General features: G+C 54.1%; 2 protein-coding genes and 1 long non-coding RNA gene across 4 annotated transcripts in view; 2 read left to right on the top strand and 1 right to left on the bottom strand.

The window, feature by feature from the left end:
- Positions 1-62: 62 nt before the first annotated feature.
- The window catches only part of DNAH1 (dynein axonemal heavy chain 1), a 71,212-nt gene continuing 53,055 nt past the window's right edge, over positions 63-18,219 (bottom strand). For both annotated transcript variants that reach the window (XM_068201721.1, XM_068201722.1), the window contains exons 54-79: positions 17,732-17,842; positions 16,491-16,676; positions 11,528-11,719; positions 10,908-11,075; positions 10,434-10,625; positions 9,886-10,017; positions 9,545-9,670; positions 9,016-9,135; positions 8,061-8,210; positions 7,490-7,650; positions 7,148-7,373; positions 6,866-7,061; positions 6,514-6,665; positions 5,834-6,034; positions 5,296-5,436; positions 4,702-4,860; positions 4,128-4,259; positions 3,771-3,941; positions 3,169-3,348; positions 2,915-3,091; positions 2,565-2,735; positions 2,242-2,372; positions 1,768-1,912; positions 1,309-1,515; positions 701-935; positions 63-338 (exon numbers count right to left, since the gene is read on the bottom strand). In XM_068201721.1, the coding sequence (XP_068057822.1) occupies positions 217-338; positions 701-935; positions 1,309-1,515; positions 1,768-1,912; positions 2,242-2,372; positions 2,565-2,735; positions 2,915-3,091; positions 3,169-3,348; positions 3,771-3,941; positions 4,128-4,259; positions 4,702-4,860; positions 5,296-5,436; positions 5,834-6,034; positions 6,514-6,665; positions 6,866-7,061; positions 7,148-7,373; positions 7,490-7,650; positions 8,061-8,210; positions 9,016-9,135; positions 9,545-9,670; positions 9,886-10,017; positions 10,434-10,625; positions 10,908-11,075; positions 11,528-11,719; positions 16,491-16,676; positions 17,732-17,842 (4,284 nt within the window). In that variant the 3' untranslated portion in view covers positions 63-216. The remainder of the gene's footprint in view (positions 339-700; positions 936-1,308; positions 1,516-1,767; positions 1,913-2,241; positions 2,373-2,564; positions 2,736-2,914; positions 3,092-3,168; positions 3,349-3,770; positions 3,942-4,127; positions 4,260-4,701; positions 4,861-5,295; positions 5,437-5,833; positions 6,035-6,513; positions 6,666-6,865; positions 7,062-7,147; positions 7,374-7,489; positions 7,651-8,060; positions 8,211-9,015; positions 9,136-9,544; positions 9,671-9,885; positions 10,018-10,433; positions 10,626-10,907; positions 11,076-11,527; positions 11,720-16,490; positions 16,677-17,731; positions 17,843-18,219) is intronic.
- On the top strand, positions 9,596-10,311 carry LOC137480607 (uncharacterized). The gene is made up of 2 exons (XR_011003001.1): positions 9,596-9,722; positions 9,843-10,311. It is a non-coding gene; the product is annotated as an uncharacterized lncRNA (long non-coding RNA).
- LOC137480598 (HAUS augmin-like complex subunit 3) lies at positions 12,189-15,956 on the top strand. Its single transcript, XM_068201724.1, has 3 exons — positions 12,189-14,047; positions 14,687-14,906; positions 15,316-15,956. The coding sequence occupies exons 1-3, from the start codon at positions 12,204-12,206 to the stop codon at positions 15,565-15,567; spliced, it is 2,316 nt and encodes a 771-aa protein (XP_068057825.1). The 5' UTR covers positions 12,189-12,203; the 3' UTR covers positions 15,568-15,956.

Raw genomic sequence — 18,219 nt, 5'->3', positions numbered from 1 at the left:
CATGCCTTGTTATCCCTGCTGGCACCTCTTCTATGGTGCAGATTTGAAGTAATCATGGGGAGTGCAACGACACCAGGCTCCATTTATTGACACACCTCAATAGGGGAAGGGCAGGACTCACCTTAACAGAAGGAGGGCAGGAGGAGACGGGGGCAGCAGCCCGGCTCAGGCCCTCAGCTGCAGTGGGGTCCTGGGCTGGCTCACTGTGTTTTCTGGCTAAAAGTCCAGGGCACAGATCAAGGCTGTGCCCCGTTTGATCCAGTGCTTCTCTGGCTTGTCCGTAGGGATCTCCACAGCAATCACGTAGTTGGTGGAGTGGCCCGTCGTTGACAACGTGCCTGTAATGGGGGAAGCAAGGGCGAGAGGGTGGTGCTGCTGCACACTGACCAGGGAATCCCAGACAAGTGACCCCATCCAGGAGCCCTTTTCCCCACCCTAAGCCAAATGACTGGCTGAGCAAGGCTGGGGGAAACAGGCTTGTGGGCTTGAGGGGAGCCTGGCCATGGGCACTGCTGCAGAGCCAGGGTGCCTGGCTCCTCCATCTCCTCAACCACAGCAGGAGAAATCTTTTCTCCCTGGCTGGCCACTGCGATCAGTGCCTTGCTCTACTCCCATGTATGGCAGGAGGAACTCCCTGCTGCCCCTCCTAGCTGCTCCTGCAGCTCCCGTGCTTCTGGAAGTCTGCCTTTAGGGCACCTACCTGCGCGAGTGAGAGTCTTATAGATGGGGCACAGGTAGGAGCCGGATTCTGGAGGCTTGCGGTTGGGGACAGGCACCAGCCAGATGACAGCCATCTCCGTGTAGAGCTCCTTGGGGCGTGACTCGGCCAGCTTACCCGCAGCGGCGTCCCAGCGGGCGCCCTCCAGGAACAAGCCATGGATGTAGCAGCCCACATCGGGCTGGCACGTCAGCTCCTTCACCGACTCCTTCATGACCTGCCATGGGGAAGGGCCGCCGGGCCCTCGCTCAAGGCCTGTCCCTGGGGGATCAGCCCCAAGAAGCCTCTTAAGTAGCTCTTAGTTAAGCCAGCACTGCCAAAAGAGAGCGTGCTACAGCTCTCAGAGGGGCAGCCTGGGACAGAGCTGGTGGAAGGGGATGTGAGCAGGTCTGGAAGCAGAAGCCTCTGCCAGCCTTGGGGAGGTGTCTGGCAACATGGGTGGGTGGGTGGGTATATCTGAGCACAAAGAGGATGATGGAGCCATAGGCAGTTGGGTAGGCTGGTGGCTTCACCTCTTGGGCAGGTCAGGGCCTTTGTGGCCTTCTAGCAGGATTCCAAATAAATTCAGACTCTCCACCTGATTTACTGACCTTGAAGCTAAATGAGATGGTGTCGATGGAGATGACAGACTTCCTGGCAAAGTTCTGCAGTGTCCCAGTGAGGAAGGCTTGGGGAAAGAAGAATCCACTGATCCAGAACACAGAGGGGATCCCATGGCTGATCCAGTTCTGCAGAAATTCAATCCGCTGCACCAAGTCGTTCACCCATGATGCCAACGGCTTCAGGGACGGATAGGCCTGTGGGGCACCCACAGAAGGAGGTGCTGAATGCAGTCAAGGACAGCCTAGACCTTGTGCCTCAGCTGCTGAGAGCTGCCCAGAGCCCAGGGGCTGGGAACAACTGGGAGCTGCACTAGGCAGGAGACATCTCCATGCCAGGGGACCAAGAGCCAGCTCCATGTGAGACAGCCCAGTCCAGCAACAGCTGATAATCCACTCCTCTGGTTTGGGTGAGCTCTGGCAGGCAGCTGGGCTGGCTGGGGCACATACCTTGGCATTCCATATTTCAGGAACAGTGTTGTTGTACAAACTGCTGGTCATCAGCTCCAGCCGAGAAGACATCACGACCAGGCCCTTAAGAGCTTTCAGCAAATCCTTCAGACTTGAGGCAACCTCCTCCAGGAGCTTGTTGTACCTACAGAGAAAGGGCAGAGGGAGCAGAGTGACTCAGTCTAGTGATTTATCACCCATTGCCTGCCCAGAGGGGGTGTGGATCTTTAGACACAAGTGAAGCTCCTCCATGTAACTCCCAGCCCCAATCCTCTTCAACAGCTGCTCCCCCAGCCCTAAACTGCTGACTGTTACAGATGGAGACAGAATCAGCCAAAGGTCCCAGCTGGGACAACACAGCTGTTAGAGTGACTGCCAACCCCACTGTTGTACTGAGGTTCCCCAAAGATGGGTGGCAGCAGGGGCCTGCACATGTCTGCTGTTCCCTAGGATGTCATCCCACAGGAGTTTTACCTGATCACCTCCTGCACCAGCACTGTGTTCATGGATTCCTCATAGAGCAGCGGGTATTTGTGGATCACTTCCTGCACGTTCATGGGATCAGGCAGCTTTGCCAGGATGTCCTTGGAGGTCTCCTCTACAATCTGGAGGGAAAGCAGCAAGTGGCAGCATCTTCTAATCCACCCCATGGCTGCTGAGAAGCAGGAGAGCTAACGCTGGCAGTGCCATCGCTGGCACCCAGCAGGCAGGGTGGCACCTGCTGAGAGCTGGTGCTTGTGGTCACTGCCCACACTGGGCACTGACTGCCAGAGCACTGTCAGGCCTGGGGCACCCACCTCTTCCCTGCTGCGGCCTCCCAGTGTGATGGTCTTGGGCTGCAGCTGTGAAATGGCCCCCAGCAGTGCAAAGGTCTCGTTCTGAGCGAAGGTGATGTCGGCATTGTCGTGTAAACCAAAGAGCTCTGGGCTGTCGTTGAGAGGCAGGCCCTTGACGTACTGGAGGTAGCCCTGGAGAGGAATCCACACAGACTCTGAGACTAAGACCAGTTGAAGATCCCCAGGTTCTTACAAACTTATATTCCCCCAGGGACCTGAAAATGCAGTGTGTTTCAGAGAGGAGAGATCCCCTTTGCACTGTGACAATCCCCCTGGATCTATGAGCTGCAATTTGTGACTTGAGTACGTACATTAAGGTCAGAAGAGGTACTGATCTGCTTGTAGATACCCGATTCAGAATAGGCAAAGTCAGGACTTAAAACCTCAGGTTTGTAGAAATCTTCCAAAATGCTCATGATGCAGCGCCGGTCCCAGTCGTCAGTCACACGGCCGCCGTAGTTGATCTCCCCAGCTGTGTATTTCAGAACCTGCAAGAGACCCCACCATGGTTCTGATCCATGTCTGCATCATGAGCCTGTTCCCTCACAGGAGGGGCAGCTCTCACCTTGTAAGGAGTTTCTGCATATTCATTCAAGAACATGTGCAGCTGACTGATGCAGATGCGGAGGTCTCCGTCTGTGAACTCATACGGGATATTGAACCCCAGAGGCCCAAACTTTCTCCTCTCCAGCATGTTCCCATGGAAGAAGCAAAGTGACAGCAACAAAGATTTAAACTCTGTGACCTGTGGGAAACAGGGAGAGTTGCTCAGCTTGGGAGGAGACATCCTTGGAGGGAGCCAGATCCTGCTGGGACCTGGCAGAGCAAATGTGCCAATTCAGGAGTGCCAGCTGGAGCTTGGAGAGGGGGAAACCTCAGTCAGTGCTGCTGTGCTGGGGAAGGCCATGGCTCACTCCTTGCTTAAAGAGAGCTGCAAGTGCCTTATGCCAGGCCCCCAAAATACTGTTGCTTCTGTTTCTCCAAGTAAAACTTCCAGGTGGCCCTTCACAGATCTGAATTTGTGAGAAACACCTCCTTCTCTAGCACATGGATTCTCTAATGGAGAGGAAGATCTATGCCTGGAGAGGAGCAACATCCAGGTGGAAAGCATAGATTGGAGCAGGCACAGAATGGGGACAGCAAACCAAAGCACAATCTGGGTCTTACCTTGGAGCAAGAATTCAAGAAGTCATCACTGAAACTAATGTAGGACTTGAGCAGGTTGGCCTTGACCCCACGGGGAGGCTCGATGGTCATCTTGGAGCCATTCTGGAGAATGGACACAGGGAAGTGGTTGCTTGGTAGACTGGTGAGCCACAGGCGAAAGTCTGGATGCACCTAGAGGTCCAGAAGGCAGCAAGTGCTCAGAGGGTGCAGGCACAGCCCCTGCAGCTGCTCCTGCACTGACCCTCTGGTTCTATAAAGAGCCTATGGATGGGTCTGAACTAGAGCTGGGCTCCTCCCAGGCTCCAGCCTCCTGCCTATTATCCTCAGAGCGGGCACCTGCTCAGTAAAACATCTCACCTTGCTGGGGTCAATGCTCTCAATGAGTCTCTCCAGTGAAGGCATCCAGCTGGGGGCCAGGTGGCAGTTCTGGAAGAAGACCCAGTTGCCCTGCTCCATGGCACTCTGCAACATGGCTTCAGCTCGGGGGCCCTGCAGAGGCAGAAAGGGAGAGCTCAAAGACCCTTCCCATGGCATGCTGTCTTCTGCTGAGCAGGACAGGGAGGCAGCTCCCTGGACCTGGCTGGAAGGACCACTGTCCAGAGCTATGGCCTGGCTTTGCCCCCATGGCTCAGCTGGATCTTTGCTGTTTGATGGCACAGCAAAGTTTTTTTACAGCTTTTACAAGCCTGTGAGGGAGGATGGAGGGAATAGGAAAACTGCAGATGGATTTGGGAAGTTAGAGGGACTGTAGTGGGAGCTGCTGCCAAGTGGGAGCTACCCCAAGGGGGTAGAAGCAGAAGGTTGGTGAGTAAGGGCCCTAGGGCATTGAGGGTGTTTTCACAGTGCTGCAAGTGTTTGACCAAGTTGGAGCTTGGTGAGGTTGATATGAGTGCCAGGGCACTGCTGTTCCAGGTATGCACTGACAGCTTACCTGTCCTTGGCCCAGAGAAATAGCAGTGAGCTTTTGTGTGAACTTCATTTCTTCAGCAAACTTGTAGAGGTCGGCAGCGGGGTCAGTGCCTGGGGACAGCACGAACACCAGGGGGGTGGTGGCAGTGGACTCCTTAAACACGACTGAGAGGTCAGTGGTCTGCAACAGAGAGTTGGTTAGAGTGGAGAGGCCGTAGTGGAACCATGCAGCACCTCCTCAGCCCTCCTGGCCTCCAGCTCTCCTCTAAAGCTTCAGTGTCCTCTTGGGTGCCAAGGCCAGGAACATGATCAGTGAGAACCATGTACAGCTCTCCTCTGGCTGCATTATGGTCAGGCCATGAACCACTTTCCCATTTGTCATTTGAACTCTTCCTTTGTACACCTGCAGTATCTGTCCCCCTCCTAGTGTGGTTTAACTGGTGGGCATCAGAAAGGCTATCTCTCATCTGAGACACAGGTATTTCCCCAGCTGTGGGAGGAACACTGTGGCTGTCGAGGGGCATGACCCTCATTGCAATTGGTGGCCCATTTATCACAAGCTTGTGGCCTCCTGCTCCATTCCTGTCCCCACCAGCACCTGCTCTTGGCTGGTTACCTGCGGCTCGATGAAGCGCTGATCCAGGTTCAGCACCACAAAATCCTGCATGGCGCTGGTGATCTTGTCTCCACGCAGACACCGCAGAACCAGCAGCTTCTGGAAGGCATCAAGCTCATCTTCCCACTTCCCGGGCAAAGGCTCTCTGCAAAGCAATTAGGTGCATTTTTGGGGAATGTGCCAGATCCCACACTCCACAGGAAGTACCCAAGTTGCCTGCAGGCAGCCATTGAGGCTTCATAAGGGACAAGGACCTTCCAGTCCTGTGACTGAGGTTGTTGTCTGTAGCTCTGAAACCATAAGCAGGCAAGCCAGAACTGCTTCCACTGGGGAAGCAGCAAATACTGCTGGGATAGGGCATTGGGATAAGGCTCTGCCTCGGGCAATAGTCACCCCTGAGGAGACAAGGCAGTGCCTCATCCTTTCCCTTGCATGGCACTGCTCTGGGAGCAGAGCTGGCACTGTGGCTCTATCAGCTCCTCTTGCTCTCCCAGGGATGTCATGTGCAGTAGAGCTAAGCTGACAAAGCAGGGGACACTTGCCTGTGAGGGCTGAGGCTGTCAAAAATGGTCCTGAACCCTTCAAGGCTGTCTGCAAAATCGTTGTCAAAGCCAGAGAAATTCTTCAAGCTGCTTAAGGCCAGGATGTCTCCCCACGCTCTCTCGTTCAGCCAGGCTGGAGCTGGGTTGTCCTTCATCTCCTTTATGGCTCCTCCTGACAGCAGATACCGCCACTCATCCTGAGAACAGGATAGGATTTGGTCAGGGATAATAGCCTACCCACCTGAGCCCACGGCACAGGGTGCCACATCCAATTAAAATCCTGTAGTATTCTTCTGGCTGCTCTCCTGCCAGGTGTGTGTGTGTCAAGGAGTAGCTGAGCTAGAGGGTCTGGTGAGATCAACATAGTGACTGCTCAGCTGCCACTCTCTGCTAACCCCTGCCTGCTGCCTCTGAACTCATTAACCTTTGCAGCAGTCTGGCAGCAAACTGGCAAAAACTGCAGGGGATTCAGGCAGCTCTGCATGTAAACACAGAGAACAGTTTGAAAGCTGAATAAAGACAGAGGCCCCGTGTTTGTCCAGCAGGCTGCCAAGCCTGTCGCTAACCCCAGGCAACAAGGCTCCTTTTCCACCCAGCACACAGTTCTAGGGGCTGAACAGGCTGTGCTTGAGCTGCCCTGATGGGATCCCTTCAAGGGTTGGGGTGACTTGCTCACCATATCGATCCGCCCCTCATTCATCAGGATCCGGGCGCTGACCAGGAAGGCGAACATGAGCTTGTGCTTCTCGAAGAGGCTGCGGCACACGTTGCAGTAGAGACTGAACGTGATGTAGTTGTTGATGTTCTCCACCCGCTCCGTCAGCTTGTCTGAAAAAAAGGCAACAACCAGACAAGGGTGGCAGGAGCCATGGGGGAGGTGGAGGGTGCTCTCCACGTCAGCTCTGGGCTCCTGGTCACAGAGGCACACCCACACCCTGCCTGGGAAGGACAGGCGCTGCTTTCACATGCAGACCGGGTGCAGATGGGGGGTGAGGGAGAGGAGAGGAGGGGCTGTTCTGGGCAGGCACCTGCTTTCTCAGAGTTACGGATCCCCAAGAGGAAGATGTTGAGGAACCACTCGAGTGAATACTGGTACATGGGGTCCACGTTGGACAGGTCTGACACACAGAAGTAGAGGATCTGCGAGCGGACAGCCACAGGCACATATTGCATGCGGGTGATGTTGATGTCCTTCTCTGTCTGCTCTGCCACCGCCACCTTGGCCTGGAGGACAGAAGCGATGTCATGGTTAGTGGAGTGCTGGCAGGGGACGCATAGCTGCAGGGGGGATAGCACCTTTCACCTCTGACCTGGATCTCTCCTGCCTTCAGCTTGGATGCCTCCAACACTTTGATGAGCTCCAAGTCATCTACAGGGTTTCCTTCAGAAGTGCTGAGCCGATACAGGATCTGGTCTTCTATTTCCTTTAGTTCCTGACGCATCTGGGCATTGCTAACAATTAGCTGGTTTCTGTCTTCTTCTAAGTCAGGCCGCTCTGCAGCCACCACTTCTCCCAACAGTTGGTCTTCCAAGCCACTACAACAAAAGCCATGGAAGTGAGGGTGGCAGGGAGGGGGCAACATGCCTGAGGGTCTGAGGACTGCAGAATGAGGCTGAGCAGCATGGACAGCTAATGGGGTAAAAACAGGTACCTGGGTGAGAGGGTGAAGTTAATGAGGGTGAGCTTTGTGGAGACCTCAGGGCTGTAGTGAGGGTTGGGCAGCTTGGTGGTGATGTACATCTTGAAATCATCATGGTAGGGGATCACTGTATCCCCCAGCTTCAGCACGGTGCTGCCTTGCTGTTTAAAGGTCTGTACCAGAGAAGGACAAATACAGGAAGGCTGGAATGGCTACCTCTTGTGAGGGAAGGCATCCTGCTCTGCTCTGCCCTGGGCTCTGCAGTCTGGAGAGTCTGAAGGCCCTCAGTACAGAGGAGCTCCAAGCTTCCCTGTGGAACTAAAGGCCTGAACGTGAAGACAGCAGCTGTATTTCATGGCCCTGCCTCCCAGGCAGAGATGCCTGCTGGCAGAAGACCACAGTGTGCAGGAGGCTGTCAGGGTGTTGGAGCCCTGGCCGAGGCACGGGACTCACTCATCCATGCGAGTTCTGCCTGCCCACAGAGACCTACAAACGCACCCCACCCCACGGCACCCTGGCCAGCTGGCCCCTTACAGCTCAGCCAGGTACCCACTGCCCTCCTTGCCAAGGGGAGACACCAGACCTCTTTCAGCAGGACAGGCTCAAGGACCGGATCCAGCTCCTCGCCAACATTCTCCAGTAGGAAGGGCTTCCCAAAAGTAATGGTGTTTTCCAGAGTGGAGAGGAAGTCCCGGTCACTCAGCTTGGCCACCTCCAGGCTGTTTGCCCTCTCCTGAAAGGCAGCAGGGGAGAGCAGAGTTTCTGTGGTGTCCTGCCACCTTCACATCCAGCTCTGGTGCACAGTACACATCTCACTGGCCTGATTTAGCTCCCTGGGGCAGCAGAAATAATATTTTTTCTTGCTCAGCTAGACTTTGGCTATTTTGGCAAGTTTATCCCACATCAGCAGGCACTAGAGACAGCTGAATGAGGCAGCAGAAAAAGGAGGAAATAGGGACAATCTCCTTCACAGAGCCATACCCCTCTGGAGCCCCATACTGCTAATTCAGGGCAGAACCTACAAAGTGAGAGCAGGTGGGTGGGAAAAGCTCTCAGGGAGCAAAGCAGGAGCAGCTGCCTCAGCCTCCTGCCTGATCCTTCAAAAGGGCAGAAGAGGTGGTGGTCAGTGTTTTCAGCACTTTGGCAGCAGGGAGCATACTCAGCAGCCAGGTAATGCCACTCTGAGCCCTCTGTGCTAGAAACCTGAAAACCATTATGGGAGGTGCTGGTGTTTTTTTTGTGAGGTGAAGGTTCACAGAATGTTAGTGGACACGCATCAGAGTGGGAATGTGATTTTCTTGCTGCCTTGCTTGCTTATATGAGGGCTCTTCCTGCCCTGTGCTGCTTTCCCTGAGAAGGGATATCCACCTGGGATGAATGTGGATGTGGAGACTGTCTGGTGCAGGTTAGGTTGGGCTGGCACAGCATGGGGCTTTGCAGCTCTAGAGCCCAAAGCCTGAAGCTGCTCTGCACAGCTCCTGACAGAAAGCTGTTTCCCCTATCCTCGCAGATCTGGCTTTCCTCCCCACAGCTCTTACCAGATTCTTGATCCACTTGTTTGCTTGTCCTTGTGGGTCTATGTAGTGATTCCAGCGCAGGGAAAATTGGGTTATTACCCCATTCTCCACAGACAGGGCATCGTTGGGTAAACCAGCAATCTAACAGGGTTGAAAAAGTTGTTGGGACACCTAGTAATGCACATAGGTGACCAGAGAGAAGCCTTAGCTGCCCTGGCCCTTGAGTGCTCCCAGTGGGTGGACAGGGGATGGTGGTGAAGGTACCTCTGCCAGCAGCCAAGCCCTGGGATGGGGCTGTGCTCTGGGGTCAGGCATGGGCAGACTATGGCCAGAGCTTGGCTCTGGGCCTGGTGTTTGTAAAGGACAAGCCTTAGGACAGCAATTCCGGTTCTGCAGTGTGGAGATACTCGGCCATTATCCAGCTGCTTGGTGTGGGGGCTTGCCCTTTGGTCCAGGGGATCCTGGTGGGTGGTGAGCTGACTGTTTTAGTCTTTACCTGAGGCCCCTTCTTCCTCAAGTATTGTTTGGTTTGGGTTTTTTTGAAACTTGCCTGCCAGGAGCGGATTTCCACGGGGTCCCCAAGGGTGTTGATGAGGCTTGCATCCTCACTGTGGGGAATGTTGTTTTTGACCAGCTCCTCCATCCACTCTGTGGACAGTGCAGCACGGTAGTCTCCCTGCCATGAGAAACACCACCATAGCCTTTCTTTCAGTTGCAGCTAGTCTATTGTGAGTATCTAAACCCTCCTGTTCCCATTCAAATGGGCTCTGTGCAGCCTCTTGCACAAGTGGAGAGAGATCCTGGAGGGATCTCACACCCTTGTGTCTTAGTCCTTTCTCCCTGGCCAGGACAGCAGAGGTGTAAACTGAGTGCTGACCACTGCACACTTACTGTGAAAGGGCCCAGGTAGGCCACAAAGCCAGCTGCAACCAGCACGTCCCCAGAGCTGTTGTTGATTTTGTCATCCAGGCTCTCCACAGTGTCCTGCCAGCGCACCTTCTCATCAGCCAAGCTGTTGATGAGCTGTGGGATAAGTTGCACATGTGAGAGCTGCTGTGAGGTCTAACCTTGTGTCCTGGACCTGCTGCTCTCTGGGTAATGCTGCAGGTGACTTTGGTGGCCAGAGGTTGGGGTGGCCCCTGACATATTCTGAATTCTGTTTGGCTTTAAGCACTCAGTACTGGGATTACTAGGCTGCTTTCAGATGTCCTGGAGACCCATTGTAAACTGAGGAAACTGTGCACAGGAGGACAGCAGCTTTTTACATCAGTGCCTGGCTAGCTTAGCTTTCCAGTCCTGTTGAGCTGCAGAGATTAGGCCAGGTAGCTTCAGCCTAGCATTGTCATGAGCTGCAGGCACATGGATGTTTTCACCACTGCTGCTTGATCTGAAATTGAGTTGCCTCTCGTAAGCAGGCAGAACCTAGCTCTGTCCCTTACCACATCAGCACGGGCCAATCTCTCCAGACACTGCTCACACTTCCTCTCCAACTCCTCCTTATTGGCTTTGCAGGCCTCGTACTTGGCTTGCAGCATGGCAATGCCATCTTCAACCTCCTTCAGGCGTTGCTTAGCTTCATCAAGGATCAGTTGGGTGGCACGCAGGTCCTCCTCTGCCTCCCGCAAGGCTTGCTGGGGAGATGCACAAGGAAACAGTGGGTATGTTGGGTATGGGGTCAGGCTCTTCCCCCAAAAGCCAGAGATCTTGAAGCAAGAGTTGGTTTTCCATAAAAGCGCTTGCTGGTAAGTGCTAGCTACTGATATCTCAATATCTCAGTCACTCCAATCCCTGGATGACAAAGGCATTACATCCTGACCTGCAGAATGTAGGGATTCCCAGCATCTCCTGCAGAAGGGAGCTGCCAGTGCTGTGTTCCCAAACAGCAAAGGCAACTGGGTCACACAATTTCTTACCCGCTTGGGCTCCACGACCTTGGCCACAAAGTGGTACTTGTGCATGGCACGCACCCACTGGCAGATGGAGGTACAGGCTTTGGACACCTTGGCGATGGCAGCTGGCTGGAACTCGTCATTGTCAATGTAGGGCTGGATGGCCTTGATCACACTGTCTGGAATATTGTCCTGCAAAGAACGGTGGGACAGAAAGAGACTCTTCTCAGTCAGATCTCTAGCATGCTCATCACTGATCTCCTAAGAGTTTCCCCCAGAGGCAGCAGCACCCCAGGACCTGACAGGATGGTCAAGGCATCACACTGCAGCAAAAAGAATCAAAGGACTGCATGTTGAGGTCTGGGAGCCACACCTGTGGAATTGGGTAAATCCCTTCCCATACCACTTCTATCTAGCTCCTCCCCACAAAAGAGCAGGTGGACAGAATGTGAAGACTTGCGTGTCTGGGTCCCGTAGAATTGAAGTGCACCCAACTCACATGAGGGCTTCCAGGCCAAATACACCCTCATCCTTGGTGGTGCTGAAGGGTGTTGCCCACAAGGAGCTGTTTGTTACTGCTGTGAGAAGGATGTCTGTGAAGCAATACCTGATCCCAGTTGCAGCTTCCTTCTGCCACTGCTTACCTTATCATAATCATACAGGCTGTTCAGGAACTGCACTGGGTCCTGGAGAAGGGCCCTGCCTGGCTCCCAGTAATCATCTACCTTGGTGCCTATCTTTTCTCCTGCCACCTTTTTGGGCTTTTTTCCATGCATAATGCAGACAGCTTCAATCACAATCTTCACACCAGGGGGAGGCCGCTGCAGGGCTCGTACCTGCAAAACCCAAATGGAACAGTGGGTTAACCTGATTCTCTGGGAGATGGGGTGCTCATCCCTCCCTCAGCTGGGCCAGAGGAGACTGGGACCAGAGGCAGAACAACTCAAGGATGCAATACACAGGCAGGGAGGACAGAGGGATTTGAAGGGAAAGCTGGTTATCAGAAAGGGCACGGAGCAAACTAAGCATAGGCTGAAAAAGCTTGCTCTGCTACTCTAATAGGTGTGTCCCTATGGGCTGAATATGTCTTGGCAAAGGAGATAAATCTGTATGGCCCAAGGGAGAAGGCTGTATGGAAATTGGACACAGGCAGGCTTTCTCCCTTCTTCTATGGGCTCTCATTTGTCTTGTACTCCACCACAGCGATGAGCTGGTCTTCAGCACTTGTGGAGGGACTGCTTGAGTCTCCCCTCAAGCAGGCACCTAGGAGTGCTGCTGCAGCACCCTTGAGATGACTGTGGGTGTTCAGGACCTCTGAGGATGACTCCTGCTTTTTCCCTTTTAGTGCTGACCATCCTTGCCATGTTCAGCTGGAGGTATTCCCAGGCCTTCCCACTGGACACTGTCAACAGAGCAGCAGACTTTATGGCAAAGCTGAGGCTGATCTACCCCCATGCAGACACCCTCTGTGAGAAGGACTTTGAGTGGCTCTTTGACTGCCCTGAGACAAAGCAGTTCCTCGAGTGGTTCTGCAGCATGGTGGGTGAGGAGAGCGTGCTGAGCCCAGCTGAAGTGGAGGCCTATGAGGCCCTGCTGGCTGCAGGCAAACCCATCTTGGAAGGCGATGCCTTGGAGGAGGCCCTGCAGATGTGCTGCCAGGCCCCACAGCTCCTGAACTCTGTAGTGGATGAGGGGCCCTCTCAAGAGGCCCTGCAGCAGGAGCTTCAGGAGCTGAAGCGCTATCGTGACTGCCAGTTCTGGAGGTACAGGAAGCTGTTGGCTTGGACGAACAAGCTGCAGCAGGAGCAGAAGTATTTGGAGGAGCAGGAGAAATTGGTGAAGCAGGAGTTGAGGGTGGCTCATATGGACTTGAAAGCAAAGATCTTCAAAACCAGAGCTGTCTTGAGCCAGGTCAGCAAGGCTGCAAAGCAGGTGTCAGAGTGTCCTGGGAACATGGGGATGGGCCAGCTGCCAACACTGCTGTGCCAGATAGATCTTGCTCCTTACCTGCAGCAAGAACAACAGGCCACTGATGCATTTGAGAGCTTCATCCAGCAGGTCATACCAGAGAGTGTTCAGGCTCCAGATGTTTGGGAAACAAGTGCACAGGGAGAGAGCAGCCTGAGGGAAGGGCTGGAGGCTGAGACACAAATGGACTCATATTGTGAAATACCAGAAGAAAGAAAAGGAGCTCCTTATCATGAATGCACAAAAACACTGTGGGGGGTAGCACCAGCAAGCTGGGGAAAATTGGTCCAAGGCTCAAAGGCAGAGCTCCTAGTGGAGGGAGGGAATGAGAGAGACATGTTGAGCATGGAGAGTGCGGAGAGAGATGGCAGCCAGGAAGTCACAGAGAGAAGGGACACCAAGAAAACATCAATGCCAAAAAGTCTTGGGACTGATGAAATTGAGCTGCTGGAGGACCAAGACAGCTTCTGGAAGGAGCTGGGCCGAATTGAGACAGCATATATCTGTGCCCGGAGGGAGGTTATAGTCACAACAGCAAAAGTGGAAGGGGCCCAAGCTGCGCTGGAGTGGGCCCAGAGGACTCTGAAAGCTCTTGAGGATAATCAGGTATGGCCAGTGCTCCCATTCCTCCACCATCCTATGTGGCGGGGTCTGCCTGTCCTCCTGCTGACCACTGGAGCACAGCTGACAAGTTGGGAGGGGGTGGCAGAGCCAGGCAGCGCAGTGTCACCAGGCTGTTTGTGTCCCCCTGCACAGCAGGCCGTTGAGGCTGAGCTCCAGAGCCAGGCTGCCGTGCTCCAGAGGCAGCTCCGCACCCTGCGTCTCGACATTGCGCAGACTCTGACGCACCAGCTGCCGCCCTTGCTGAAGGCAGAGGCCCGCCGCTTTCGCCTGCCTGTCCTGCACAAGCTCTTCAGCCTGGAAGTTGCCCGTCACCAGAGCACTGCCAGGAGGCAGGAGGAGGCGGCTGCGTGGCTGTTGAGCCAGCACAGCCGCCTGGACCTGCTGGAGCTCCAGCTGAACCGGGAGAGGAAGGCGCTGGAACAGAAGGCTGCTTGGCTGGAGAAGATCGAAACCATCACAAGGGAATCCCAGACCAGGCTGCAGAAGCAGCAGATCTACTTCGGAGATGCCAGGCCATCCCAGAAGGGTCATCCATGCAAATGGATAGACCCCAACGACCTCACTGCTGTACGGTAAGGGCCTGAGGGGGTCTGAGCTTGAAGAACAAACTAGGTGTGGGGACTATGGCACAGGAATGAGACAGGCAGTGGACTCAAGCCACCAGATAGACTAGCAGTGCTTTTCTGCCGGTGCAGAGCCACTGTGACTCCACGGTGGTGTGAAATGCCCCGGATCTGCTTCTTTCTGGCTGGCTTGTACTGATGAAGCAAGGTAATGGAGAATGGAATGAGTACAGAGAACAGAATTTTTTTCTAGATTATTAAGGTAGAGAGTGTAGAGGCAAGTCCTCAGCCATGGGGAAGGGGTACTGGGCCACAAGAAACCACTAGCTGCTTAGAGCAAAACCTTTCTCTGACTAGGTGTCCTGCATTGACTGGGTCTTCTCAATCTTCCCCACAGAGTTTTGGAGTGGCGGGTGCTGGTGTCTGTCAAAAAGAAATCACACACTGGCTCTTGAGCCAGCCTGCTCCTTTATGGTGCTCTTCCTAGAGCTCCATGACATGGGATGCTCACCAGGAGTGGCTGTCTTCTCATTGCTGACACACATCTGCTTGCATCCCAGTCTTACAGTGCACAACAACCTCAGAGCCCTGTTCTTGCCCAGTGCCGGTGCTGCACTCACAGCTCTGGTTGGCTGTCCCCTCTTACAGGCTCTGGGACATGCTGATGGGGAAAGATCAGAAGAAGCAGCAGCCCTTCCGCAGCTATGCGGCCTTGGCAGCCAAGTGCTCCCAGCTGGTTCAGGACAAGAGGGCACTGGAAGCCCAGCTGGAAGCTCCTGTGCCCCAGGTGTCTGCCCTGGAGTCCTCCATTGAAGCGCTCTATTACCAACTGTACAACAGCTCCAACCAGCTGCAGGTCTCCTCGCCGGTAAGGAAGCACTCCTCCTTCCCTGGGCCTTGCTGGGTGGCAGCAGGTGAGCACTGGGGGCCCTCTGCCATCCTCCATGGGTGCAGGGGGGACACCTCGCTGCCTCTCGGCCACAGAGGGAGGGGAGGTTGGCCTGATCCTTGCCTTGTCCCAAAACCCTCCAGTGAGGCAGCGGCTGGCTATGGGACAAAGGTGATTCTCACTGTGTCTCACATGTGCTGTTCAGTGTTGAGATGGGGTGCCTTAGCCAAGGTGTCCCAGTAAGCTACCTCTGCTCCTTGGACTTGAGAGGGTTTGGAGGCCAGAGCTGGGTGGGTAGTTTGTACCTGGAGGGCTGAGCTGTTCCACAGGCATTAGGAAAATCCCCTTATTTCTCCATGTTCATGTGAGTTTGGGCTCTGTCCCTTAGGAGATCTCTGAGCTGATGCAGCAATTGATCATCATGGAGGATGACCTCCACCAAAAGCTGACAGACCTCCTGAGTGACTTGGAGGTCAAGCGCAGGTCTCTGGAGAACCCCATCCTGCAGGCAGAGCGCAACCTTTATGTGCATTTTTACTGCGATAAGGACCGGCTGAGAGAGGTGGTGGAGGAGCTGGAGAAGCAGGCATCAGGTTTCTCCAAGGGACCCCCGAGGGAGCTGCCCTATGGAAAGGAGTAGGTCAAAGGCATCCTTACTGCCTGCCACACTAGTGGTGCCCTCTTTTGGTTGGGCTGGGTCCCTAATTCTGGTCTGGGAGAGAACGCTGGTGTCTCTGCTCCGGTGACAGGTTACTTGGGTCATGATCTGGCAGCTGGATTTAAAAGAAACTAGGAGCTTAACCCTTAAATGCAGAGTTTTTGGGGGCTGGTGTAGATGACATGTAAGAAATTGATGCATCTTGTGGCATTGGAAGCCTTGGATAGACAAGACACTTCTTGTGCCAGCTCTACAAGAGGATGGGTGCTGGGGGCAAGTGGACCAACACTGTCTGTATCTTTCCCCACTTTCTGAGGAAAGGGGTTTTGTGTGTTTTTTTTTGATGAATAAAAAGGTCTGTTACTCACAAATGCAGAGCAATAAGCCTGTCCCCGTGTGGTGAAATCTGTACTTAGTGAGTGTGCTGTCTTGGCTGTGATGCTTGCAAGCTCAGAATCACCCTTCTTTCTCTCACTAGCCTATTACAAGACAGTATTCCTTGAATTCAGCCTGCTGCTTCTTCTGTGCCTGTGATGGATCCCTTTTCAAAGAGCCTGCAGGTTCAGGGTGCTGCCAGCTCTGTCCCTGTGTTGCACAGTCAGTACTTGGGGTTGCTTGGTGGTAGCTGCTGCCTACCCCTGTGGACAGGCATGTGGGGTGAGCCCTCCCCCACAGCATCTCCAGGACATGCTAGAAACACCCAGGGGCCACTTACTGCCTTTCTGCCCTTCAGTTTGCATTGGTGAGAAGCTGCATGGGCAGCTGCCCAGAGTGAGCCCAGGGGGATGGATGAGTAGAGGAAAAGGCTGGGGATGTTGCAAGCCTATTGAAAGGCAGTTGCTGCAAAGGGAGATGCTGTCCTTGACCAGACCCAGCTCTGCCACCCTCTCCCTTGACACAGTTACCTCTGTAACATCATTTCTGTTGAGGTTCTTCAGGCTGGCAAGAGCAGCATCCAGGGCTGGGAGGGCTTCAGCCAAGTCCTTCTGAGCATCATCTGCAATGGCTTGGGCTGTCTGAGCTTTCTCATTGGCCTTTGCCTCCTCAGCCTGCACAGCACTTCTTGTCTCTTCAGCCACAGCTGTGTCCACCTGCGACATCAGAGACAGCCTCAGAATCATGCTGGAAGCAGAGCTTGGCTTGGCACTGCTAGGAAAGGATCACAGCTGTCCTGGCAGCTTGTGTGTCTTCTTCCAGCAGACCTCAGGGACCTAACTGCTGCAGGGGATGCCCTTCCTGCACCATACTGGGAGAAGGTTTTTGTCAGCCTGTATAAACCATCCACAAGCTCCAGCTCTGGCTGTGCCTGAAATGATGTTAGTCTTGCAGGGATTAGCTGCACTGCCCATTTTCCTATTGGCACAAGTAGAGGATGCATAGGGTTGCAAATTTGTAGGGAGATGGAGGAATAGGAAGATGTGCTAGGGGGTTTGTTTCTAAAGCTGCCACTTCTGCATACCCCAAGGGTTAAAACACTACCAGGAGGCATAAAGGAAATGTGGAGTATAGCCAAATCCTTATCTGCTGTGTGGGAATTTAGGTGATTGCAGAGTCTTTCCACTCTGCATGCAGAGCTGTATTATGTTAGAGTCCCTGTTCACTGTCCCAGTGTGACCACCCCACAGCAGAAGATAAGCAGGGAGGAACACAAGGAGAGAAGGCAGTGACAGCTAACACAGAACAGTTCCCTCTTCTGAAGTGGCATGAGTGACTGTGTGATGGTCTTTGAGGTTTGGGGGGCAGGCTGCAGCTCCCTGGGGATGGGATGTGGAGGAATGTTCCAGTTCAACAATGAGTCTGGCTTAAGAGCTGCTCAGGCCACCTCAGGATTGTGTTAGTGTTGCTAGACTGTGCTTGCAAGGGCCTGGGAGCTCGGCTGACTGATCCTGGGTGGTGTTTTCAGACAGGGGCACGGGAGCCCTTGCTTCTGCAACAAATGGTGCTCACTAGCAGCAGAGCAGGACCCCAGCAGGAGGCAGTTTTTGCTGTCAGTGCAGCTCTGCACAAATATCTGCCATGCCAATCTGAGGTGCTTTTAGCTCTGATCCAGCAGGATTTTGCACAATCTCCGCCAGGCCCCTCCAGCCCGTGTCCAGTCCAGTCTGAGCAGTCAGAGTTAGACAGTGCAGGGCTGCCCAGCAGGTACCTTTATCTGTTCTATGGTAGCCTCGGTGTCCTTGGCTGCCTGTGCCAGGAGAGGGCGGGAGGACTCCAGCTCCTCCTGCATCTTCACTACATCCTCTGCAGTTCGCAGGAGCTATGGGAGCAAAGCAGAGTTAAGAGCAGGGGCAACAGCCATGGAAAGCCCTAGGAAAGGGCTGTGCTGCTCTGGAGGGTGCTCTCTGCCAAGCGTTGGGCTGCCCAAAGCACAGGTCTTGCCCTGGTTCCTGCTTAAGCAACAATCTGACACTGTTGTGTGCTTACAAACAGTAGTCCTAATGTTGCCTGCACATGTTAGGCATTACTTCATAAGCTTGTGGCAATGAGGCAGCAGAATAATGTTTCTGTTAGAGGGCTTTCAATTACAAGGTTAATAAGGAACATGCTGAGAGCTGAGCTACACAGAGGTCAGTGGTCCCCAAAGACTGGGGATCATTATTCTTTAGAGCTGTTACAGACTACTCAGACCTTCAG

This window comes from Anomalospiza imberbis, chromosome 11, assembly GCF_031753505.1.
Source record: "Anomalospiza imberbis isolate Cuckoo-Finch-1a 21T00152 chromosome 11, ASM3175350v1, whole genome shotgun sequence".
Lineage (NCBI taxonomy): Eukaryota > Metazoa > Chordata > Aves > Passeriformes > Viduidae > Anomalospiza > Anomalospiza imberbis.
The sequence above is the reverse complement of the archived record's forward strand: the minus strand, read 5'-3'. Positions and strand labels throughout refer to the sequence as shown.

Coding starts and splice junctions, on each gene's coding strand:
- LOC137480598 (XM_068201724.1), top strand. CDS start 12,204: ATGACTCCTGCTTTTTCCCTTTTAGTGCTGACCATCCTTGCCATGTTC. Junction 14,048..14,686: donor AACGACCTCACTGCTGTACG/GTAAGGGCCTGA, acceptor CCCCTCTTACAG/GCTCTGGGACATGCTGATGG. Junction 14,907..15,315: donor AGCTGCAGGTCTCCTCGCCG/GTAAGGAAGCAC, acceptor TCTGTCCCTTAG/GAGATCTCTGAGCTGATGCA.